Source organism: Polypterus senegalus, chromosome 9 (assembly GCF_016835505.1).
Source record: "Polypterus senegalus isolate Bchr_013 chromosome 9, ASM1683550v1, whole genome shotgun sequence".
Lineage (NCBI taxonomy): Eukaryota > Metazoa > Chordata > Cladistia > Polypteriformes > Polypteridae > Polypterus > Polypterus senegalus.
In genome coordinates, this window is record NC_053162.1 from 38,797,432 (window position 1) to 38,825,237 (window position 27,806).

General features: G+C 41.1%; 1 protein-coding gene across 2 annotated transcripts in view; it reads right to left on the reverse strand.

Moving 5' to 3' along the window:
- nfatc3a (nuclear factor of activated T cells 3a) overlaps positions 1-27,806 on the reverse strand; it is a 194,143-nt gene that overhangs the window by 91,180 nt on the left and 75,157 nt on the right. For both annotated transcript variants that reach the window (XM_039762941.1, XM_039762942.1), the window contains exon 3: positions 19,093-19,255. In XM_039762941.1, coding sequence (XP_039618875.1) covers positions 19,093-19,255 — 163 coding nt within the window. The remainder of the gene's footprint in view (positions 1-19,092; positions 19,256-27,806) is intronic.

Here is a 27,806-nt window from a genome sequence, read left to right on the forward strand (position 1 = left end):
GAGGTCCGGGACTGATTGGCATCTTTTAAAATAAATACTTGTTAGACTTGCGTCTTCAGGTGGGGGCATGGAGGGAGCGGTTCCCATGCATGATGCGGGAGTGGATGGCCCTGTGCTTAGTACGAAGGTGCAGGATCACCTGCGACCCTAGTTGATGGTGAGAGCTGCTGATTGCCACGGCTGTGCCGTGACCCCATTGTAAAAGGGAAGTGTGAATGCGAGGAAGGAGAATCAAGAGCAAAAGGCCAATCGGCAAGACAGAGATAAGAAAGGAGGTTAAGAGATAAGAGAGAAAAGGCAGGAGTGAGGGTGAAATCCAGTGCAAGTGAGCGTAAAAAAGGCGGAGAAGGCAGACAGCCAGGAGGAAGCCCTGTGGAGCATGTGAATGGTGCATGGGAGCTGATGGTCACTCCAGCTGAGTGACCTGGGTAGCTGAAGTAGCCGAAGCGCTGCTTAATTGTGGCAACTTGCTGCAGAGAGACAGTGCAGCTGCAGGGGAAGTAGAGGCTAAGAGAGGACCACAAGGACGCAAGCCTGGCAAGCAGGAGTCAGAAGATTGAGGGATGTCCTGCCTGGAGCCAGAGAGGGCAAAAAGGGGCCACAGTCTAGGATCAGCACTGGAGGTGGACTGAACTGTTGAATAGGCACATCCATGACTACAAGGACCCGCTCTGGGTTAAATCAAGGAGATAGCCAGGTTTTAAAGGACTACACCAGGGCTCAAGATTTTAAGGACAGTTTTTTGCCTGTGTTTTAACCTCTGATTTTATTGGATATTTATTGGGACTGTTTTAATCTCCACTTTACACCTTTTTAGTGAATTATTAATTTATTGCATTTTTGAAGCACTGCACTTCTTGGACACTGTTGTTTTGATTTCTTTAAATAAAAACGCTGAACACCTTTACACCATCCCCTTGTGTGTGTGTTGCCCTCGTCTGCCAAGCACTTACATTATCGACGGTGGTAGGTTCAAGAGACAAAAATAGGAGTAGGTGCATGGAGCTGACTCACACTGTTACACAGAAGAATTTTTTTCCAAACCACATTAGTACCTGCTGCCAGCCACCTAATCTATATGTACTTTATGTTTGCTGTCCCCTTAATAGTCTAGAGACACTTTACCCATATGTACTTTCTCTATTCATAGCAAACATTGTAACCTTTAACTATGTCTCCAATAATATAACCATACAGTGCATCTGGAAAGTATTCACAGCGCATCACTTTTTTCACATTTTGTTATGTTACAGCCTTATTCCAAAATGGATTAAATTCATTTTTTTCCTCAGAATTCTACACACAACACCCTATAATGACAATGTGAAAAAGTTTACTTGAGGTTTTTACAAATTTATTAAAAATAAAAACAAACTGAGAAATCACATGTACATAAGTATTCACAGCCTTTGCTCAATACTTTGTTGATGCACCTTTGGCAGCAATTACAGCCTCAAGTCTTTTTGAATATGATGCCACAAGCTTGGCACACCTATCCTTGGCCAGTTTCACCCATTCCTCTTTGCAGCACCTCTCAAGCTCCATCAGGTTGGATGGGAAGCGTCGGTGCACAGCCATTTTAAGATCTTTCCAGAGATGTTCAATCGATTCAAGTCTGGGCTCTGGCTGGGCCACTCAAGGACATTCACAGAGTTGTCCTGAAGCCACTCCTTTGATATCTTGGCTGTGTGCTTATGGTCGTTGTCCTGCTGAAAGATGAACCGTCACCCCAGTCTGAGGTCAAGAGCGCTCTGGAGCAGGTTTTCATCCAGGATGTCTCTGTACATTGCTGCAGTCATCTTTCCCTTTATCCTGACTAGTCTCCCAGTTCCTGCCACTGAAAAACATCCCCACAGCATGATGCTGCCACCACCATGCTTCACTGTAGGGATGGTATTGGCCTGGTGGTGAGCGGTGCCTGGTTTCCTCCAAAAGTGACGCCTGGAATTCACAACAAAGAGTTCAATCTTTGTCTCATCAGACCAGAGAATTTTGTTTCTCATGGTCTGAGAGTCCTTCAGGTGCCTTTTGGCAAACTCCAGGTGGGGTGCCATGTGTATTTTACTAAGGAGTGGCTTCCGTCTGGCCACTCTACCATACAGGCTTTATTGGTGGATTGCTGCAGAGATGGTTGAACTTCTGGAAGGTTCTCCTCTCTCCACAGGGGACCTCTGGAGCTCTGACAGAGTGACCATCGGGTTCTTTGTCACCTCCCTGACTAAGGGCCTTCTCTCCCGATCGCTCAATTTAGATGGCCGGCCAGCTCTAGGAAGAGTCCTGGTGCAGTGTTCTCCCTAGCGCCCGGCTGTCATCTCACATGACATTGTGAGATGACAGCCGCAGATCTAATGATCTGCAGAGATGGCAAGAGACGAGCGGGCGGGTGGTCAAATATTTTAGAGGTAGGATCGCAAGTTGCGAGGTGCTAAAGCTAGTAGCGGGGACGAAGCAGAGCAGAGTTCACAAGCAAAGAGTATGGGGAGGTGGGCTTTCAAGAGGGGGGTGTACATGGTAATAGGAGGAGCGGAGCAGTTTAATTACAGTAACAAGGTGTATGGAGAGGTGTGCAGGCGAGAGGAGGCTGTACATGCTAATAGTGGGAGCGGAGCAACACTTCACAAGCAAAGATGATGTGGAGGTGGGCGGGCAAGAGGAGGACTGATAAAATAAAAAAAAAGACTCATGGAACTAGCCTCTCAGATATCAGAAAAAGGGTGTCAGGAAGTGACGTCTTTGTTCTCAGTGTCAGTGCAGTCTGTGTAGTACTGTTAAGCTTATGTTGAGAATAAAGTTGACATTTCCACTTTATTCTCGCTGTTTATCTCGAGATTAAAGTCGACATGTTGACTTTATTCTCATAGTTTGTCATTAAAGTAGAACACCGTAAACTAAACTTCAACTAAATATGAATATATTTAATTTACTAGATTTTCTCAAACCCCATCATAAATTATGTAGCGCATGAAATGTTTTGTGTTATCGTGTGGTGATTGGTTATGTGGAGAAAGAAAAAGGAAAGATAGGAATTGGGGTTTTGGTACGTCAGACAGAGACAACAGGCATGCAATAAAGAAAGCCCGCTCAGAAGAACATCCATTGAATTCTGTATTTGTGTCTCCAACCACCAGATGACGAACCCAGCATTTATACAATATTTAAGTTAAACCTGTGCGATTCCCATTCATACATCCAGTTTTTTAGAGCCTCGTCACACCTGCCATAAAGTTCTCTACACTGAATGTACACCTGGGGACCCCTTACTGCGAGGAAGCAGCACTACCACCACACTACCGTGCATGTTTAATACATGCTGTAATGCATTTTATCATGAAAATGATATCAAGTATATACAGTGGGTACGCAAAGTATTCAGACCCCCTTCAATTTTTCACTCTTTGTTATATTGCTAAAATCATTTAAATTAATTTTTTCCCTCATTAATGTACACACAGCACCCCATATTGACAGACAAAAAAAAGAATTTTTGAAATTGTTGCAGATTTATAAAAAAAGAAAAACTGAAATATCACATGGTCCTAAGTATTCAGACCCTTTGCTCAGTATTTAGTAGAAGCACCCTTTTGAGCTAATACAGCCATGAGTCTTCTTGGGAAAGTGGCAACAAGTTTTTCACACCTGGATTTGGGGATCCTCTGCCATTCCTCCTTGCAGATCCTCTCCAGTTCTGTCAGGTTGAATGGTAAACGTTGGTGGACAGCCATTTTTAGGTCTCTCCAGAGATGCTCAATTGGGTTTAAGTCAGGGCTCTGGCTGGGCCATTCAAGAACAGTCACAAAGTTGTTGTGAAGCCACTTCTCTCGTTATTTTAGCTGTGTGCTTAGGGTTATTGTCTTATTGGAAGATAAACCTTCGGCCCAGTCTGAGTTCCTTAGCACTCTGGAGAAGGTTTTTGTCCAGGATATCCCTGTACTTGGTCGCATTCATCTTTCCCTCAATTGTAACCAGTCGTCCTGTCCCTGCAGCTGAAAAACACCCCCACAGCATGATGCTGCCACCGCCATGCTTCACTGTGGGGACTGTATTGGACAAGTGATGAGCAGTGCCTGGTTTTCTCCACACATACCGCTTACAATTAAGGCCAAAAAGTTCTATCTTGATCTCATCAGACCAGAGAATCCTATTTCTCACCATCTCAGAGTCCTTCAGGTGTCTTTTAGCAAACTCCAAGATAGAACTTTTTGGCCTTAATTCTAAGCGGTATGTGTGGAGACAAGCAGGCCTCACAGTACCCACTGTATCTTAGCATTGTTCAGAAAGCAGGAATATCATGAAGTGAATGTATTCTGTGCAGCGATCCCTCCCAGTGCCTCCTCAGTGCAAGGGGAAGTCCGGTTAAGAAGAGTGCAGTGATTAACAACTCAGTCGGGGAACACTTAACACAAAGCATTAAATGCACTACACTACCTTATGACGGAGTTTGAGAAAATCTAGTAAATTAAACATTGATTTTAAGATTAAGTTTAGTTTACGACATACGACTTTAACGACAAAATAAACTATAAGAATAAAGTGGAAATGTCAACTTTATTCTACACATATAGTTTTTTTTTTCTTCAATGTGCCCGTATTTTTTTTTCTTCACCGTGGCCCAAATACGCTTCTGTAGTTTTGTTAAAGTGACCATTCTGTCATTCTTTTTTTGTACATATCTTGCCCTGCCGTAGTGCAAGTGTGCACTGGATATCCAACGGGCTTTCACTTTCCTATTCAAAAGTCTTATTCATAGGTACTTTTAATTTTTTCCAAACGTTTTACCAACATGTGCAAAAAAAGTGTTCAGAAAACAACACTGCTCAGTTATTTTAGAAAAGAGACGCCACAAATTATTAAAGGTGCAGCGTCAACTCCTCATGTGGCAGTTTCAAAGACATTGCAGAGGCTGGTCCATCAGGGGAAATCTCTTCAGCACACACTCTGCCAATTGATAAATCTAAGCACCGCTTATCCAGCATAAACAAACAATGGTTTAAAGATTTTAATTGGCTAATGGTCAAAGAACATGGTATGTGGTGCTCATGAAATATTCAAACAAACATCCCCCAAGGAGGGAGTTACCTTGGGTAAATGTGCCATGTAGAAGAATTCGAAAAGAAAGCTTGCTGGACCATGAAAAAAGTAAAATGCACATTGAGTCTTCTGCTGACCTTTTAGGAAAGCGTGTACTAAAGCAAACTGGAATCGGTCAAATTGAAAGATCTGTATCTGTGTTTAATAACTTACAGAGAGATGCCTTTGTAGGAGCTTTAAGATCCATGTATTGGTTGGCAAAAAATGAGTTGCCACATACAACGTTGTTTGAAAAGCTGTTGGAACACTGTAAAGAAATGGGTTGTTCCTTTTCTAGGAAGAAAACAAAAATAAATATTTAACTGAAGACACCTTCTGCATATGCAAGTTGGCTTTGAAGAATATTTTATTGTTTTCATTGTTTTCACTTTTCTTCCTGACAGTGACAATACTTGTGCCTCTTGGTTTATGTCATAACAATTGTTATTAAAAATTTTGCTAGGGTTGCAAGATCCTGAATTGCATACTTCTTAAATTTAATAAAAAATATTCTGGCACAAGTGTCAAACCTTTAACAAGGAAGTCACATTGAGCACTGGAAAAGAATAATTAACTAACCACCAAATTTCCCTGTCCCGCCCCACCCAGCTACTTTTTCATGCCACCCGGCAGAAAAAATTTCTGGGGAGAACATTGTGGTGGTTTTAAACTTCTTCCACTTATGGATGATGGAGGCCACTGTGCACACTGGGACCTTCAAAGCAGCAGAAATTTTTCTGTAACCTTTCCCAGATTTGTGCCTCAAGAAAATCCTGTCTCGGAGGCCTACAGACAATTCCTTTGACTTTATGCTTGGTTTGTGCTCTGACATGAACTGTCAACTGTGAGACCTTATATAGACAAGTGTGTGCCTTTCCAAATCATGTCCAATCAACTGAATTTACCACAGGTGGACTCCAATTAAGCTTTAGAAAAATCTCAAGGATGATCAGGGGAAACGGGATGCACCTGAGCTCAATTTTGAGCTTCATGGCAAAGGCTGTGAATACTTACGTACATGTGCTTTCTCAATTTTTTTTTATTTTTAATAAATTTGCAAAAACCTCAAGTAAACATTTTTCACGTTGTCATTATAGGGTGTTCTGTGTAGAATTCTGAGGGAAAAAAAAGAAATTAAATCCATTTTGGAATAAGGCTGTAACTTAACAAAATGTGGAAAAAGTGATGCGCTGTGAATACTTTCCGGATGCACTGTATGGTGGTACAGTGGTTTCACTGAATGCTTCAATGTCAAACAGCAGACAACCAGCCTGTCCAAAAAATCATATTTAAATTTAGGCATCATAAAAAATATCCAGTAGTTGAAAAAAATCACTTTAGGAAACAATTCTGAGCCATTACGATCAAAGACTTACTTGAAACTACTGTAGTTCATTTCATTTACCGTGGTCAAAGCCACAAATAATTGAAGTACTTCTACTGTAAAACTAAACTTTTTTTAAACCATTGGATTATCAATTAAACTTCCCTCTGTTTATTGAACAGCTGTTTAAATCTGATCCCCCGGTTAGGATGTTGGATATCTCTGGGTTCCTGCAGCTGATGCTTCATTTAGTTGTGAAGCACCCGATCTCACTGAGATTGCACAGGTGGTGAACCAGGTGAGGGTGGGGAAGCCTGCAGGGATCTGTGATATCCACGGTGAACTTCTCAAGCCTGGTGGTAAGGGTGACCTACTTGCATTGCAAGCTGCCTTTGCTTCCATTTGGGAGACAGGCTTCATCTGAACTAACTGGAAAATGGGACTTGATGTCCCTACCTGGAAAGGGAAGGGTGATCACCTAGATTGCGGCAACTACAGGGGGTAAAACTGCTCTCAGTGGCAGGTAAAGTCCTTGCTAGGATCATCCTCAAAAGGATCCATGATCCTCTAGGGTTGCAAATAATTGGCGAGTGCTGGGAAAGAAAAGGGTGCAGGTAGGGGTTGTCAGACAGATATGATGGACAGTGAAGAGTTTTACAAAGTGAGCAAAAGTGTCGGTTATACCCTGCATCTTCTCATTAAACTTGCATCTCGTGAATATCGTATTCCTCGTAGGCATGACCAACGCCAGCGGCAGCCTGCCTATGAACTTAATTTAAACTTATGGCTTACACCGTGCTTTGTTTCCACAGTAGCTGCACTTATGAATATGCTTGTATGCGTCACTCGCTTCATATTCTTTTGCTGCCTTCTCAATTGTGTGATGCGTTTTTTGAACAGGTTTCATTCATCGAAGTGATCACCACCCAAATTGGTACTCGTGAATCTAAGACGTTTAACAGGCATTCCCGGTATTAAGTTGTGGATTTGCCTGCGAATATTTAGCGGCAGCGTGTCTATGAACGTAATTTAAACTTAAGCTTTACACCATGCTTTCCTATTGATATGTGTACAAAGGCTTTTTCAGCGTCAGAGGGTCGTTTCTGTCCTACTGCATCAATAAGCAGCTCGTCTTCCTCTTTATCTGAGACATCACACACTGCATGCACGGGTTTACCTTTCCCAGTCCTTCAAAGTCAGTTCACGTGAGCAGCTCAGAATACATGCATCGAAGGTTCTCAGCTGTGCTTGTGCTATTTTGCGCGATCTTGCGATGTCCACGGCTTTATTTAATGTTAGCTCAGACTCGGCACTTAAAAGTTTCTCTCGCATGTTTGCTGAGTTTGTGCCAAACACTATTCTATCTCTAACCATCTCATCTTCGTTTTGCATAAGCAAAGTTCCTCACCAGCAATTTTAACTCTGTTACAGAAATTTTAACTCTGTCACAAAGTGATCAAAAGTCTCATTTATACCCTGCGTCTTCTCATTAAACTTGTATCTCGCTGATATCGTAATCATCGTAGGCATGACAAACACCAGTGGCAGCGTGTCTATGAGCTTAATTTAACCTTAAGGTTTACACCGTGCTTTGTTTCCGCAGTAGCTGCACTTATGAAAATGCTTGTATGCGTCACTCACTTCATATTCTTTTGCTGCCTTCTCAATTGTGTAATGCGCTTCTTGTCCAGCCCTCCTTGGAGCTCTCACTTATTCTCTGTGTACTGCGTTCACAGTCAGTTCACGTGAGCCGCTCGGAGTACATGCATCGAAGGTTCTCAGCTGTGCTTGTGCTATGTCGTGCAATCTTGCGATGTCCACGGCTTTATTTAATGTTAGCTAAGACCCGGCACTTAAAAGTTTCTCTCGCACTTTCGCAGAGTTTGTGCCAAACACCAGTCTATCCCTGACCATTTCATCCTCGTTTGCATAAGCACAGTCCTTCACCCCGCGAATATTTACCGGCAGCGTGTCTATTGGATTGCTGCTGATGGATGGCCTTATATGGGCAGGCACTCAATTACGTCGGAGGCAAAACGATGAGGGACGCAACTCTCCTCACATGGCGACCGAGCTGCAGGCTATGGCCGTATATATGTACGAAAGCAGGTTCCAGTAATGACCGTTGCGCGTAAAATTTTAAAATGAAACCTGCATAACTTTTGTAAGTAAGCTGCAAGGAATGAGCCTGCCAAATTTCAGCCTTCTACCTACACGGGAAGTTGGAGAATTAGTGATGAGTCAGTCAGTCAGAGCTTTGCCTTTACTTAGTATAGATAGATTATATATATATATATATATATATATATATATATATATATATATATATATATATATATTATGGTTTTAACAAAAGATTATCATCTTACTAAAAGGCTAGTATTGCACTTCTGTAAATAATACTTCACATACGGTATGATTGTAAATTGTAAAATGCAGGTGGCATGTCATGCATCTCTCAATAGAAGAAAAAGACTACATAACTGAAAACCGCCAAGTCTGATATAAAAACAACAAAGAACAAGAATAAGAATTACATAACATAAATTCAAGACTTTTTTCTATTTGCCATTGTTGGATATAAAAAATATTATGGAAAGAAGCTTAAAACTGTGCTAAAGCACTTCTCTACCAAAGCACATACAGATGTAGTAAAATAATTCATAATTTTGCAGAGGTCATTATCACAATGATGTGTCATGTTTCTTTTTAATAAATTGCTGAGACAATACTGAATGAAAATCGTATTTTTTTTCCCTTATATAGTACTGCTTACCTATACTGCATGGTTAATCAGGAGATGTGTATGTAAAATACAAAAAAAGAAATGAGTCTACTTTTTCTTTGCAAAAAAAAAAACAAAACAAAAAAACAAGAGAAAATGGAATTGAGGGCTTGTATGTATATATTAAAGTGGCAGCAATTAAAAAGAAACTGAAAGTTAGAGGTGCAATAACAATGAATGAAAAAAAAAATGTAATTGTCTACAGATTTTATTAAACTCTTTTTTTCACATAAAGAATGTCTGAAATAAACTGAAAGCTGCAGTGAGCTAAAATAGATCTTTCTCTATTTAAATAATCAATCTGTCAATCAAGGTATATGTCGATTCAATTTATCTCAAGATGCTGAAATCCCCTGTATGTCTGCATTTCAGCAGAAACTTCATCCATTTTTTTCAAAGGTTCAACTTCAAAAAACTGAATGTTAAAAAACAGCTATTGTCAAATACATATAACAAAATAAAAGAGATATTAACTCTGCCCTGAAAAAAGTATTATGTAACAAAGGCATTTTGCTTGATCAGAAAGTATCTTTTATTTATTTTATGTATATAATTTATTTATTTTTCTCAAATTACCCATTAAGACCAAGCCAATTTAGAATCACCAATTCATAACATCTAGATACAAGCTTTTTATAACAGGAAAGCAATGAACACAGGAGGAGGAACCAGAAGTAAACCTCCACTTTCCTCTCAAACAACACCCCCCACTTTCCTTGACATTTGCTATTGCAGTTGTGGTAAAATGTCTGTTTCATATACTTCAGCCCTATTGTTTTGACGATAATTCACAGGGGACCTTCATGGGGAACATGCCGCCCCCACCCCCACGACATAACAGGGAGTTTGCTGGTGGACATTATTATAGCTTCAATGTAACAAGGACTTCACAGCTATCAAGAAGGAAGCAGTGAATAGTGCGGGGAGATTTTGTGGCACACCAGGGGCCTCATGCATAAAGGGTGCGTATGCACAGAAATGTTGCGTAAGAACGTTTCCACGTTCAAATCGCAATGTATAAAACCTACACTTGGCGTACAGCCAGGCACTTTTCCACGGTACCTCATACCCTGTCATACGCAAGTTCTCCGCTCGGTTTTGCAGACTGGCGGCACCCAGCGACAAAGCAGAGCTACTGTTCCTGTGTGGTTACACTTTATTTCTTAGAACCACATTTCTGACTCGGCTTTATAAATACACTGACACTAACCGCATATTGTTTAACCGCATATCTGATTGTAGATTACCTGTAACAATATAATGGCCCAGGGAATAGCCATAGTATTCCAAATACCATAACTGTTTTAGCGTTGTTACTCTCACTGCACCATCTTCTTCTTTTTCTTCTTTCAACTGCTCCCTTTAAGGGTTGCCACAGCAGATCATCTTTTTCCATATTACTCTCACTGCACCACTCTGAGTATTTATATCACTGTATCTGAGTGGGGAATCACAGCAGCAGCTGATAGGAAAGGGAATTATCGGCATACAGCATCAAGCACACGCTTGCCGTTCAGCCACGGTAAAACGTTTCAAAGCCTTTCCTGTACGGACTTCGCGGTTTAGAAACAGTTTCATCCCAAGAACTATAAACGCACTCAATCAATTGCTCCTTGTAGAACTGTTTGTACTCATAAGTACAATTACCCCACTGTAAACTTGCACTACAGTTATAATTGCACAACCTGCATCACTTTATAAAGCATGTATTTACATATGATGATGATATCATTTTTAAGATGAAACGCAGCAAAATATGTTGATTATATTATACAGATAAAACTTTAACTTCATTTAAATAATCTGTATTGTTAATGATTAAACATGTGAGGACACGGTGCCGCAGCGCTAGCAAGTTCCCGTATTGTTTCTGCCTTGCGCGCTGTATATTTGCTGAGGGTGGCGCGACACTGGAAGGATAGACGAATAGAATAATTAAACACGTACTATGAAGATATTTCAATGTTCCTTAAAAGTTTTGAAGAATCGCTGTTGTAAGCTTACAGATGGCTTAACGTCTATTACAGAGCCGATTGTGTGGCGATTGGGTATTTGAGGAAAGAAAAGTAAGGACAGGAATTGGAGATTAGTACGTTTGAAAGAGACAGTACTGCTACAATAAATGACTTCATAGAAGGTCGCGCATGGCGCAGCAGTATCTTGTGTGAGACATGAGCAATCACTGTGCCATCGTTTAATAACATGCTTTCATTTCGATCATCATGAAAATGATATCATATATACATCTCAGTATTTTAATTATTCAGAGAGCTTTAATATCACGAATGTATTGAAATCTGTGTTTTGTCGGAGGCAGAGAAAGAATGGAAGCACTTAGTGATTCACACACATAGAGCACATTGAAGATCAAATACAAAACAAGGCATTTAACATGCTACTTTAGTTACGATGGGATTTGAGAAACTAGTAAATTAAATGAATTTAAGATGAAATTTATGATGTTCTACTTTAATGACAAAATAAGACTACGTGATTAAAGTGGAAATTTCGAGATTAAAGTTGACATTTCGTGCTTTTTTCCCCACTGTGTGCCTATTTTTTTTGTCTGTACCCTAATAAGCTCAGACGGTGGGCAACAACTCGCCTTTTCACGGCGACTTTGATATGTGACTTTTTTTATTTTGCCACTGTGTGACTGTGAACTTGAGCTTTCGAGTTTCTCCGACACGGTATGTCACTCGATCAACTTACTTTTGTTGATTATACCACTGTTTAAATCAACAAATACAGTGATCCCTCGCTATACCACGTTTCGACTTTCGTGGCTTCACTCTATTGCGATTTTTTTCTCATACATGCTTACGTCACTACGCTTGCGTTTTCTGAGAACTTTTATCTAAGCCCCACGATGGCTCCTAAACGTGCTGCTTTTTCTAATTTTTTTTTGACAATAAAACTAAGCGCCGGAGGAAGATGCTTACTATCCAGGAGAAGGTGAAACTCTTGGATATGATCAAAGATGGCAATACCCTACAAAAGCCTCCTCACGCATATGAAAAGAACGCGCCAGCAACTGCCTATCAAGATGTTCTTCAGCCGTGCACCCAGACACCCACTGCCTACTCCTACTACTCCTTAAGCGGAAGAAGACAACGACGCACCTGCTGAAGATACTGCACCACCTGAAGACTCGCCTACTGAGGTCGTGCATTCATAGGTTAGTGGTTGTGTGTAACTGTGTGTGTGTAATTAAATGTACAATAATCTACAGTACTATATAAAAGCAGTCGGGATTGTTCTTCCATCCCATGAGTGCAAAGCATAGTGGTATTCCGCTTATCACAGACTCACTACTTGCGGCTTGAGGTTCTGGTGCTCCCATTGTTCCCTTTCTTTTGTGCGCGATGCGCTGGAAAAATAGACAAAGTTATGTCTCTGGAAATAATTAATGTTGATGGAGTACAAATGCCTCACCACGTAGTAAATATCAGGGGAGATGGTGCTTGCTTATTCTCATCTATAGCTTATTTAGTGCATGAAACTCCGTCTTTAGCGGTACAGATTCGGGCTGACATTGTACGACTTTGGACAGGCACTCGAGGGGATAAAAAAACTTAAGATTTTTGGGAGATGTTATGAATGGGCACGTTGATGTTCTCATTCCCTACACTTACTATACATGCTTGATGTACATATGGAGCGCACACAAATTGAGGATAAAAGTTGGTTGCCTTAAAATGCGGGTGAGCCTAGTAATATGATATTTGTAACGTCTAATATGTCTTATTTTCTCTTATTTTGTCTAATATAGTGGGTAATACGAGTGTAATGGTGACTAAAGGGTGTTATTTCATGTTTAGAGGGCTCTAATAATGTTAAAAAACATATTTAGAAGGTCGTAAACAGGTTTACTATACTCTAAATGCGAAAATATTTGATTTATAAATAACGAATCCTACTTCGCGAAAATTCATTTATCACGGTAGAGTCTGGAACGGATTAACCGTGATAAATGAGGGTTCACTGTAGTATGTTTTTCCTTTGCCTCCACTTGGTATTCGCTGAAATTCTTATATTTTCTCCTGTCTCTTTTCACAGAACGCTGAGCTTAAGGGCTATTTATATTTATTTGCATATTCAAAGAGGTGTAATTCTGGGAGGAATTGGGGCAGGACAACACTTGCGTGCACGAGTGTTACTTTTCACGCTGACTGGGATTTATGGAGTGCAAGAACGCAGAAGTTGGAGTACGTACAGATTCCTGCATCTGGATTTTCCTGTGCGAAAGCACATTTCGGCTTTTGTGCTTACGTCATGTTATAGTGCGAATTCTGTGCACAGCGTTACGCATGAGGCCCCAGATATGCTGGAGTATGACAGGGTGTTTTGGAGTTATTTGTTATTTTCTTTGGAACCATTTTCGTACTGGTGCTGAGGACTGAAAGCTGATATGACATCAAAAGTCTAAATTTTAGCACCAAACCGACTCTTGAAAGTACTACCTGCTAAGGCAGGTTATCAATCCTTTTACTTGGTTTGAATCCCAGTCTGAGCAGTGTCTATGTAGAGTATACACATTTTAACTCATGTTCATGAAGAGTTAGTGTATGTCTGAATACTCTACTTTTCCTCCAAAAACTTAAACAAATGCATGTTAAATTTTACTAGCAACTCTAAATTAGGTCATTGTGAGTGATATTTTCAATGGATTTTTATCTACTGTAGTTCAAAGTTGATTCTGCCATGACATCCACTATCCCAAGTGATCTGATGGTTAGAACAATCAGTTTTATTTCATTTTTGACACTATTACTGTAGGTACAATTTATATTTTCTGAATATTAATTCAGTCTGTTAAATTCAAAAAACAGGAAAAATAACTTGAAAGAAAAAGAGTTAATGTAAGCAGTGACTAAAATCAAGAGCAGGCATTAAATGTTTTAGAATTTTGTAAATCAGGCCATAATTTAGAATGGATAATGTATTTATCTTAATTTTACAATGCTTTTCAATTACACAACTACTTCATTATTTTCTAATAAAATGTTTGTAATTTGGGCAGCATGATAGGTAGGACTGCTATGTCACAACTCCTGAGTTTTGAGACCAAATCCTACCTCAAGTATTGTATGAGGGGATCTTGCATGTGCTTTCTATCTCTACCTGACATTTCTGTGCATATTAGCATAGGGTATGTTATGGCTATTACTGGCTTTAAATTGGCTTAGTAGAACTGTATATTCCCTGTGATGGGCTACCGCCTTGTTTAGGTTTGGTTCCTGCACTGTGCCTGATGATGTCAGGTGAGGCTACAGTCACTTGCAAATTGAAGTCTTTTTTTGAAAAGTGATAATGAATAACTGAACATTTAATAAATTACCCCATGTCAGCTACATGTTTGTCTTTACACATTTTTTAAATCAGTTCTAATGGATTTATTGTTTGATCTACAACAGTTTCTATTAAAACGTAGCGATGACACATGGCATGTCTGTGCAGAAGACCAAGTCATATACAGTGTCTGACAACTGCACAATTATATATTTGATACTTGTTTTACTTATTTGTGTGGTTAAAAATTTCAAATATCTACCATGTTGTTGCATTATTATACCCTTGAAGAGATCATTCTTGAACACTTTTGCACCAAACTTAACTGATATTCAATTAAACATTTACTCTGAGCAATTTCACTGAATAATAGGCAATGAATAACAGACAGTGAATACTTTGACAAATTATAAGTAATTACCAGATTAGTTTAATAAATGCATGTAACTACATCTGCAGATTTTCTGGAGGCTATCATCTCAGTGACACATGCAATGTTGAAAGCAACACTTGATTGCATGCCAATAAATAACATGGTACAAGCATACACACAATATTATCCAATTATGACAATTTATCTAATATACAAGGTACACCACACTGACAAACAGAAAATGTTCAATCTACATGCATATGACCGAGAATCAAGAAAAAGGTCCCTGAGGCAGTATGGTGTAGTGATTAAGGCTTTAGACTTCAAACCCTGAGATTGTGGGTTCAAATCCCATTGCTGACATTGTGTGACCATGTGCCATAAGCAAGTCATTTGGTCTGCCTGTGCTCCAATTGGAAACCCCAAAAAAATTAACCAATCGTATCATAAATGTTGCAAATCACCTTGGATAAAGATAAGCAAATGAAGCTCTGAAGCAGTCATGCTAAACTCTTTACCACTACCCTACTCACAAAGAAACAGCATTGTAAGTTTAGATGACTATGCCTGCACGCACTTGAAAAAGGAAAAACTGATGAATGCTATTTCCTCACTCACCCTAGCTGCATGATCAAGGCATACTGTGCAAAGACATTTTTTAGCAACGTTAAAAATTGTTTTTTGGCCTAATAAAAATACTGAATAATAAATACCAATTTCAGACAACAGGAAATATTTTATTTCAAAATTACGTGCACAGTATTATTAGATAATTCAACACTAATAAAGATACTGTATGGATTCTTACACTGAAATATGTTGTGCTTTCAATTGATTTTTTTCCCCCAAGTTGTATTATAAAGGCTACTATGGTGGAAATAATAATTTCTCAGCTGTCTAGAAAACAACAGATTCTTCTTTAATATAGAACCATAATCATTGCCTTCTTCTATCACCAAAGCAGACACCCAAGAATTTCTGATTCTTCTCGGTATTTCAATAACTCAGTTAATGCTTTATTATCATAGGGGCGCCAGCTCTATGTAGCTCTCTCACTACACTGAAGTATGAGGCTCCAATAGTGTTAATGCGATTTGGTTTTCTTTTGCTCCTGCTAAAAACTGCTTGTATTAGGCACCCAGGATGTAAACTTGGGTCCTGACTTCAGTGCAAAGATCTTAATAAAATGGCCACTGAAGCCAAAGCAGAATTCATCTGGCTTTATGTTGGAGAATGACTGCGTTTTAGTTCTGCAACAATGACTTTCAAATCATAAGTGAAAAACTATAAGATCAACTATACTTGTGCTTAATATTATTATCATCATCATAATTATTCTCTGTTACAAAGTCTATAATGGTATATGTAAGGTCTTGATGGAAATTTAGTCACAAGTCATATTTTTTTCCAGTGCTTGATTACACTTTTAAGCACTGACTTATTCTGTACCAAATTTATTATGGAAACTTGCAGTTATATTTGTCTATGCTCTGTAAAGCACTCTGTAGAGTGCACTTTGTAAAATAAAAATATTTAAGTGACACTTTTTTTGCTTTAATATAGATCAAATAATAAAATGTTATTACTAGCATTAATTGGTGAAATTAGACACAAGGTGTTTATCTCTGCTGATATGCTCTGCTCGCCGGAGCCCTTGTTTGGTGAATATTTTCCTGGAAATTCGTGCCATGCAGCCAGTAAGTAAACTTTTTTTTTTTTTTCAAATGGCCCATGAAGCTTTGCAAGGCCAGTTTGACATCACAAAGCTGTAGCAGCCATGTGCACTTGTTTCAAGCAAACCTCTTGTAAGAACGTTGCCGAAGTGATTATCGGTGAGAAGCAAGTACATGAGGAAAAAAAAAATGCTGTTTCAACTACTAAGATGAAACCATCCACTTGACAGCGCTGTGCGATATCTTTCTCCTTCTCTAACTACACTTGGCTCTGGAACTTGTGGTCATTTCAAACCGCAGAGCTTTTCGATTACTGTGTGTTGGTCGTCAGTAAACCTAAAAAGGTAAAATCGTCCCAGAAGCACCAAAGGTTGAGAAACATTCTCAGATTAAACAAAAAACAGTTACCGAATATACTTGTGTATAAGTCTGGTCTTGAAATCCGAAAAATCGATCATAAAATCAGACCCCGACTTATACGCCCGTTCAAAAATATGACATTTAAATTTTTTTTTTTTAACATCATCTTGCTTCCTCCAGTCTTGCACCAGTTTCTCAGACACATCAAATTTTGTTGCAGCAGCGCAGTTACCAATTTCTTTTGCAACTTGAACAACTTTTTATTTAAAACCAGCTTCATATTTTCTTCTGATCGAACGTTCCATTGTAGATAAGGGATGCTCTGAAGGGTGTACAAAGGTGTGAGATACAAAAAACACAAAACAGTGCCAACGTTGCTTTGGAATAGTTTGGGTATTACCATGTGGTCACATAGGCACAATAGTATCCTCCGTGGTTACTCTCTCAGGTGGGTGTTAACATATTATAATCTATTGGACCAATAGCGTGAGCTTTGCGCATTCGACTTATATGGGAAAATCAAGCCCCGACTTATACATGTCAGTATATACAGTATATAATATTGATCCTGGTGTGCCCTAGTACCACATCTCTCTACTACAAAAAAATCTTGGGAGGGAGACTAGGGAGACGAGACGTGATCTTCTTGGAAGACAATTTGACATTACGCGAGACAAGGCAGTGAGACAACATTTATAAGAAGTTGACGGACATCTAACCTATCAGTTGTTGGAATGCTTTTGGCAGACACATTTCATGTGTTCACAGCTCTTAAAACAACAAGTGACAAGCAGAACACACAGCTTGCCAGCAGCTCGCCAGCAGATGATCCAACCGCTTCGCCTTAGCATGTGTTCAGCCCCCAGCACCCTTCACATAGCAAGTGAAAAAAGACACAAGGTGGCAAAAGGACAGCTGCTGTACAGGCTTTGAAATGATCAATGTACAGCGCGACAAGCAGAACACGCAGCTCGCCAGCAGATGATCTGACCGCTTCTCCTTAGCATACGTTGAACACCCCCCCCCCTCCCCGCATTACAACATGAGCAGGAGAGACAGCACAGCTGCTGTACAGGCTTTTAAATGATCGACACGCAGCATGACAAACAGAACACGCAGCTCACCAGCAGCAGCAGAAAGACAGCAGCTGATCTGACAGCATCTCCTTAGCGTCCCTCCTAACACAGCGCGATCAGCATTATACGTCCTGCGAGAAAGAGATTCAACCATGCCCAGGGCCGGAAATAAAGGACAAGTATTGTTTTTACAAAAGTTTTAATGTAAAAGTGAAAAATAATGCATATGTAATAATTCCCATGAAAATAACAATCTCTTTAAATTGTAAATCCGGAAAACAAAACCCGGGGGTGGGCGAGCGAAGCGAGCAGGGGGCAGAGCCCCCTAGTAGCTAATTATAAAAGCAAATTAGCCACATGACCAGCAACATTTCAAAACAAGACTTAAAGGAGCACAGCCCCCAAATGCCTCCAATTAATCCAATCATTACTATTTACAAGGTGTTTCTTTCTTCTTGATGAAAGGAAAAAGTGTGAAGATCTGCACAGATACATGGGATACAAAGAAGACTTTCCAGGTGCCACAAGTTCAAACAATGAAACAAGAAAGTCTCATTCCGCTGCTTCACCGCTCAGCCAATATGTGCACCAAGATTGGAACTCTTTGAGCACAATGATCTATTTTTGTTTTACTTATTGCTAGTTTGTGGCCATTAATTGTATTTTTTTTTGTGGTGTTTGTTCTGTTTACATCTTTTGTTGTTTGAAGTACAGTGGCGCAATAGTTAGCACTGCTGACTCACAGCTCAGATCACATATTTGGCCACAATATAGTTCAGAATACAGTATATTTGGCCACAGTATAGTTTAGACTTTTCCGTAGACCACAGGGACAATTAAAGGTTTATTGCACAATAATCCACTTAAACCTCCTTCTCCATTGTCTTCAATGCATTTAGCAAAGTTTGGTGAAAATTACAAACATTTCTATGATTTTGCCAAACTCAAGGCAAAACAAATTTATAGAGGTTTGCTCATCACAAATTATTACAATAATGCATACCTTCAATGCAAGATCACTACTGAAGTAACAATAAACCAAAAGCAAAAATAACTGCAAACGTTAGATACACACTGGAACATATATAAAAAAGCTGTGAAGAGAGACTTTTCAAAATAAAATAACTAAAGGAGTCTTTTACCTTCACTACAGGGTGTCCCCCAGAAGTGGCTTTTATAGCTCCTCGACTGCCTTCAGTTTCATAGTGTGCTCTGTGATGTGCTTTGGGATGAACCTCAATCTTTAGTTCATACTGTCCAAACTGGTTGGGTAAAGGCCAGTCCAATGGTGGTAGTGATGATGTCCTGGAACAGAGAATATAAAAAACAGTGTTTAAACGTAAAAATGCACATCCTTATCATCCTAGATTAAGTAATGATTTGAAAAGGAAAATATACAATACAAACATAAGAAAATAATACAAAACATTCTAATCTTCTATAGTTCATACATAACTTACAGATAATAAAACTCATTGGGTTAAACAGCTAACTGATATCAACAAAACTTATTTCTAAGTCTTAAATGTTTCCTCTCACTATCTCCTCCACAAAGCTGTGCAATTTTTTTTATTTCAGTAAACCTGCATGAATAAATTCTTTCACCTTTCCTGAAGATTCCCTCCCAGTGAGCTGTTTCAATACACATTGACCATGAGAACCGGAGGGGTCCTCAAGTCCATCTCACTTGTTTTCCTCTCATTTGGAGAAACAGCAACTACACATATACATCTTCTTGGATTGCGAGGCTACAGTACTTCCCAGTCAAAGATGGTTAAGTCCATCAAACATCCTTTTGAAAGTTATTTCTTTACTTTTACCTTAAAGATAAAGTTTCGGTCACAAAATTCAGCAAGACTACAATTACCACACCAGCATAGCAATGTAGCAAACCTCCAATATGTTGATCAGTCTTGAACTCCGTCCATATTTAAAGAAAGACTGAGGTGCTAAAACATTTTCAATTTTTGGAAAGGACCTTAAATCTTACAATTGAGATGATCTTCATTTTTTTCTGAGACTTAAAAAAACTGATTTTATGGTGCACAACGGTCATTTTCAAATGGACTCACTAAATTTCTCGAAATTTTCTTTTGTGGCGCACCTGAGGGACTGCCCATAAATAAAGTCGTGACGACACAATCTATGGACAATCGCCAATAAAAACAGTTAATTTTACAAGTTTGAAAGATATTTTATTAATAAAGGAATCAAAGGATATATCTTAAATTAATTAGTGAACGCTGAGATTGTTTTTCAGCACATATGAGATTGATGCGAGGATCAATTTTCGAAAGACAGACGTGCATTTCCTTGTCGATCATTTGAAGTCTCTCGCGTTTCTTAGACTTCATTTCCGTAAGTGTTCCGTTATCTGTTTTTCCAACATAAAATATATTTTTTTAAGCATTATCTTTTCAATCAAGCAAAAGTTCAAATACACTAGCAATTTTAAATATTTTACAAAAGTTTTCGCAGTAGCCCTAAAAAATTCCACGGCGCACCGGTTGCCCGCAGGGGTCCATGCCCATCCGGGATGAGCCTTCGGTATATGTTCAGTGGGAGCAGCAATGAACTTTGCAATACCTCCCCCTGGACGTCAGATGGCAACCCCCCTGGGTTGGAGTGGTGCCTCGGTTTCCTGCAGGGCTCCATGGGAACTGGAGTTTAGTGCAGCCCTGTTGGGTTCTGCAGGCGCCGTCAGGGGATGCTGCAGCTGGGACTCCTGAGCCCTTGTGGGCAGTGCATTTGCTGCAGCCGGAACTTGGCAATCAACCACCTGGAGCACTTCCGGGTGGACTATAAAAGGGGCCAGCAGCCACCACTCAAGGAGCCTGAGTCGGGAGGAGGACTACGTTTGCCAGGAGGAGTGGTGGTGCAAAGGAGAGTGTGTTGTGGTGACTTTCTTTTGGGCGTTTTGGTGTTTTTCAAGACTGTGTTGTGCCTGTGGGACACGGGGAAGATGTGCCCCACAGGTAAGGAAAAATAAAAGTTTCTGTGGTTTTATACCTGCCTCTAGTGTCAATCTGTGTCAGGTCGGGCGTATATATAAGCACCTTGTTACAATGCGTGTATGTATTGTCACGCATGAGGAGTGGCTTAAGGACCCAACGGGCGCTGCGACAAGTCGTGCCAGGGGACAATGGCGAGGTATTAACCTCTCTTTTTCTGTTTCTCCAGAAAGAACGAAGCACTGCCGCCATAACCATTCCTGGAAGATTGTTGATTCCACCCACTTCCGGGTTCCTTTCTTACCTCTGGTCCCATCCTAATGATGTCATTTACCCATAAATCACCATGGCTTTCCCCATCATTTCATCACTTCCTGTCCTCCATTATAAATTGTCTGCGCTGCCATTTTTGAAAACACTGATGAAACTTCTTGTTTTACAGTATACGGGGCCTAAAAAACTCCAAACCTTCATGATTGTGTCTGTTTTTTATTGCAGTGGCGTAGCTGACAGGATACAAAGCCCGAGAGATGCCAGAAGGGCAAGACCTGAATGCGGTTGTGACCACCATGGCCAACAAGCTCCAGGCTTATAAGGTGAATCAGGCCTCCATGAAGGTGGAGTTGGCAGAGACCAAAAGACGGCTAGCAGCGGCAGCACAGCCTCCACCACCTCCTATCGTTCCAGTCTCTGAGGCGGACAATATTGAATCTTATATGTCGGTTTTCAAGAGGACGTCCTCTCAGAACCAATGGCCAAGGACGGAAAGGGCGTCCATCCAGGCGTTGTACTTGAAGGGGCCCGCCCAGCGCGCCTATCATGATCTCCCTGAGGAGGAGGCCACCCAATACAACCTCCTTAAGACCGAGATTTTCAAACACCTCCTTCCCACCCGTGCTCTCAACCTTGCGGAGCCGATGTACTGCACCTGGGCCAAAGGAGACAGGTACTATGCTCTGTCACGTTCCTTGGCAGTTCCTAATACAGGAGTGGTGTTGGTAAATGGACACTCTGTGGTGGCACTGTTTGACTCCGGGAGTAACATTACAATTGTTGCTCACCGTTATGTTCTACCGCGAAAATGGGTGGCTCAGAGAATGAATGTGACTTGTGTACACGGAGAGACCAAATCATATAGGTCCATGAAGTGTTACATCTCCTGGAAGAGGAAGCTGAAACAACTGCTCATTGCTGTTTTGCTCCCCTTTCAGCTTATACTCGAACAAGACTGGTCAGAGAGTAACCGCGGTAGAACAAAGACCACTCCCACACCTAGCTTGGGTCTGATTATGGAGGGTCAAGGGGCTCTCCCAGCTGCTCCCACACTGTGCACTTTGGCAGCTGTTGATGACGTGGACAGCTGGGGGAGTCCTCTTCGGCGACGGACCCCAACCCGGAAGTGCAACCGGGTGGGGCTCCGGGTCAGACAGACACTTCCTTGGACTGCCCACCTTATCCACTCGCTGGCATAGAGTATGTTTCACTCTATGCCAATGTCATTTAAAAGAGAGCAGTGGAACGATGATTCCCTGAAGTTTGCCAGGAATGCTATCGTTTCCGTAGACGACATACCGTCGGTGGATTGCACACCACCAGGACCCTGCTTTGTTCTGGAGAATGATCTGTTGTACCAAGTTGCGGAACACAAAGGTGAGAGGCAGAAACTGTTGTTAGTACCATGAACCTACCGGCGGGAGGTTTGTGAACTAGCTCAAACACACCTCTTAGGCACCCATCTTGAGGCCAAAAAGACATTGGAGCGAGTAAAACTCTGGTTATATTGGCCCGGAATCATTGAGGAGGTCAGAGATTTCTGTCAGTCTTGCCCAACCTGCCAGCTACGTCAGATACCCTGTAGGGAGCATGCTCCTCTGGTTCCAATTACCCTTATAGACATCCCATTTGAAAAGATCTGTGTCAATCTAGTAGGACCCCTGGAACCTTCGATGCGAGGCCATAAATATATATTAGTTATGGTCGATTACGCAACCCGGTACCCAGAAGTGGTTCCCCTGCGAGCCGCTAATACAACAAATATTGTACAGGAATAGGTAGGGTTTTTCTCCCGAGTAGGCATACCCAAAGAAGTCCTTATAGACCAGGGCACGCCCTTTACTTCGGATACATTCATGGAGGTTGCCAAGTTACTCCGCATTAAGCATCTTAAAACATCCGTTTATCATCCTCAAACAGACGGGTTGGTGGAAAGGTTTAACCAAACCCTCAAACTGATGCTCCGCAAGGTAGTCAGCGCAGACGGTAGGAACTGGGACCAGCTTTTAACCCCGATGTTTTTCGCCTATCGGGAGGTGCCACAAGCCTCCACTGGGTTTTCCCCTTTTGAGCTGCTATATGGACACCAGCCCCAGGGCATTTTGGACGTCCTAAAAGGCTGGGAAGGAGAGGCACTTCCCTCCACCGATATATTAGAGTATATGGCGTAGTTACACGATAGATTGGAAAAAATTAGAATTTTATTAAAAGATCATACGTTGAAAGCTCAAGCAGTGCAGGTGCGGAGTTATAATAGAAACACCTCCCACGAGAGTTTCAGCCGGGGGGACTGAGTAATGGTGCTTGTTCCCACTTCCCACTCCAAATTGCTGGCACATTGGCTTGGCCCGTGGCTCGTGGACTATTTGGTAAGCCAACCAAATCGTCGACCGAGCGAGAGGGTATATTATGTCAATCTCCTGAAGCCGTGGAAAGACAGGGAAGGCCATCCTCTTGCCGGCCCTACCCTCTCCCTTTTCTCAAAAACAACTGACCTACACCTCGGTCGCAATTTGACTTCCCACCAGCGACAGTAGCTCAAACGAGCAATCTTGTCTGTCCTGGAAGTGGTTAGTGAAGCACCAGACCACAACTCGCTGATTCAGCACGACATAGTGACAGACCCGGGGGTGGTAGTCAGGGAACACCCCTACCGCCTCCCAGAGGTGGAACTGGAGGTCCAGCGCATGCTGGACATGGACATCATTGAAGAAAGTCATAGTCCCTGGTCCAGTCCCATCGTCCCCGTCTCTAAGTCTGACGGGTCATGGAGATTTTGTAATGACTTCTGACGTCTCAATCAAGTCTACAAATTTGATGCCTACCCCATGCCCCGCGTGGACAAGCACCTTGAACGGCTGAGGACGGCCCGTTATTTGACTACTCTTGACATGACAAAGGGATACTGGCAAAATCCCTTAATGGCATCCGCAAGAGAAAAAACAGCATTTAGCACCCCTAGCGGGCACTGGCAATACAAGGTCCTCCCATTTGGACTGTACAGAGCACCAGAGACCTTTCAGCGTCTGGAAGATAGAGTGCTAAGGCCCCACCAGTCCTATTGTGCAGCGTACCTGGATGACGTCATTTATTCCGGCATCTGGGAGGAACATGTGTTGCAGGTTTACGCTGTCCTCATGATGCTAGCGAAGGCCAGCTAAAGATCAACCCATTGAAATGTTATTTTTGGTTGAACGAAGACAAGAATATAGGCCACCTGGTGGGAGGAGGGCTGGTGAAACCACAGAGTTCTAAAATAAAAGACATCATTGAATGGCCCTGTCCGATAGTCAAAAAACAGGTGCAAGCCTTCTCGAGATTAGCGAGTTACTACCGCTAGGTTTATACCTTGATTTTCTGAGAAAGCATGCCCTTTAATGAATCTGACAAAGAAACGGGGCCCTTTACATGTGGTGTGTAACGATGTTAAGGAACTGGCATTCAGTGACTTAAAAATGGCCCTAACAACGGCACCTGTCTTTAGAACTCCTGATTTCTCTCTTCCTTTTCTCCTCCAGACCAATGCTTTGGACACAGGTCTAGGTGCTGTGCTGAGCCAAAGCATCGACGGTGTCGAACACCCTGTGATATACCTGAGCCAGAAACTGTTGGACCGGTAGACCATGTATGCAGCAGTGGAACGGGAAGCCTTGGCCATGAAGTGGGCGGTAACTCACCTGCGGTACTACCTGCTGGCCCGTGAATTCACCCTGGTGACGGATCACACCGCCCTACAGTGTATGGCCCTCCACAGGGATTCAAATCCTCGGGTAACCAGGTAGTTTTTGGACTTGCAGCCATATAAAGTTAACCGTCACTTATTGCCGAGGTAACCTTCAGGCCAATACTGATGCTCTCTCTCAGGTTCACGACCTCTGGGCTGGGCTTGTGGGTCATGTCACACGAGCACATGGGGAGAGGCTTAAAGACCCGAAGGGCGCCACGACAAGTCGTGCCAGGGGACAATGGAGGGATACTAACCTCTCTTTTTCTGTTTCTCCAGAAAGAACGAAGCACACACACACACACATAAACAAAAACAGTAATCCTTGTTTATTTAAAATGCTGCAATTTGGCAGGATTCTACATCTAGGCCGGTAGGTGTCTGCTAAGGGAGAACATTTAAATACATCAATACTTGGGGGTAAAAACCCAGCCACAGGGGATGCACAATCCAGTGTGTTTCTTCGTGCCGGTCCCAAGCCCGGATAAATGGGGAGGGTTACGTCAGGAACGGCATCCGGTGTAAAATTTTGCCAAATCAATATACAGACAACAATTTTGGACAATCTGCTGTGGCAACCCCTAAGGGGAGCAACTGAAAGAAGAAGAATACTTGGGGGTAAAACCATCCCCTACAACAGAATAACTAAATAATTTGACAAATTTGATTGAAATTTGACATTACAGCAAAAAGAAAATTGGCTGACACTTTCTTGCCACATTTGTTAATATTATGCTGTTACATGCTCTGCACAGTGCTGACAGGGGGCTTTATACAAATAAAGATGCAGCAGAAGTAATTCAAACCAACACTAGCCAATACAGTGGACAAGTAACTGAAGAAGAGGCAGTGTACTGGACAGCAAAATACAGCCGTATTCACAATTTTCATGTACAGTGGGGTGTGAACTGGAAAAGGAAAATCTTGGCAAAGCTTATGGATGCAAAGCTCAATGGTTAGCAAGGGCTATAAAACTTGAGTGCCAGATGCTGTGGTTATGAACATTGGTATTGCTTCGCCAGACACAAAACAGCTGTGAGAAAGAAGTAAAGATGAAAGTGGCATCCTCGAATCCAAAACAGATGGTGAAAGTTTAAACTTAACTGGTTTACCAGGAGGTACTCCACTGTAAAATACAGTCGCATCTATGCGCTTTGAAAGGGGACCTCTATCTTGTCCTCTCATATTGTTTACATTTACATGCATTTCTGCTTACTTTTAACAGAGAAGCCCCACAGTCCTCCGCCACTGCTCTTAAAATTTTTGACATATTGTGACTGATCGCTCTGTACTTTTGTTCTCTGGGGCTGGTTCAGCCACACTTTCAAAGATCAATTAACATACAAAAGTAACACAATTCAAACAACTTAAAGTTTACCCATGCAGGATCAGCTGCAGTCATTAGAGTGTAAATCAAATATCACAATGTTATGAGGCTTTAAAATTGCCTTTCTTGTGAATATTTTGTATTCTGTCTTGTGATTAACACCTAAGCCTCTGGTTATTTGGTTAATTTATTTTTTAACAAAGGTACTACTGCTGGAGCAAAACAACTAAGAAGTTGTGACCCTGGGCTCTGATTTCCAAAGGTCATGCGAAAAGACAATTTCCCCTTTGGGATTATTAGTGTGCCAAATACCAAATATTTGCTATGTGTTTGAATACAATTCCAATAATGTTCCTTCAAGAGTCAGAATAAAAGTCTGTTTGCCCAATTCTCTCCAAGCTGTCTTTGTAAGCAACTCAGAAGCTCAAATGCAACAATATAAATGTATATATATGTACTTTAAAAAGGGACCCTCGATGGTTGAAGAAGCCTACAAAACATCGTACCAACATGTATTTTCTTACACTTCAAGCACTAGTGAAAATAATCCCAAAATACAACTACATACAACTGATGAAAAACACAAAAAGAAATGGAGAGAACGTCATAAAATGTGAAAATCATAAATATCTAATAATGATAATAATATATACTCCAATTCCAAATTATTACCATTTTCAATTCAAAAGAATACACTTTCCTGCTTTGAAATGACTAGCAACAAAACCCACGTCAGTAGAAAAAGCAGATATTGATCTAAAGCAGGAGTGCTTTACTCATGTGCAATTGTAAATAGCATGTTCAAGCATGAGCAGCTCCAGTAACCTAAAAATGTTATTTTTATTATTTGACTGCTACCTTTACCCAAGGAGACTTATAACTTTTCAGATACAATTGGTTACATTTGTTTTGTTTTTGCAATTAGAGCACGGATGGGTGAAATGACCAGACAGACAGACAGACAGACAGACAGACAGATAGATAGATAGATACTAGCTCATGGTCACACATTGGCAGTGCCAGAATTTGAACTTACTACATCAGGATTTGAAGTCCTAGGTCCAAAGCCTTTACTATTACACCACATCATCTTCCAATAATGTTTGCCTTTGGTAAAAACCTTACAAATAATTCAAACAGAAAAGTACTCTATTATATAGTGCTTCTAATACTGTACATCCAATTAGTTGATGACACTATAGCAGAGTCCCACAATCCTACAAAAAATTCTCAGGAGAAGTCTGGTGACACATCTAGTTAGTAAATAAGTGGGAAATGTTGATGAAGTGTCTTGTTTCTATCAAATAAATATGTAATGCAATGTTGCTATGAATACATTGTGCAATCCTGCAAGAATCACACTGGTACTGTGGAGTAAGGTGGAGTGGTGGCTCTGAGGCTAGGGATCTGCACAGGCAATTGGAAGGTTGGCGGTTCGAATCCAATAAATGCCAAATGGGACTCTGCTCTGTAGGGCCCTTGAGCAAGGCCCTTAACCTGCCATTGCTGAGCGCTTTGAGTAGTGAGAAAAGCTCTATATAAAATGCAAAGAATTATTACTGCAGATGTTTTACCTCTTGC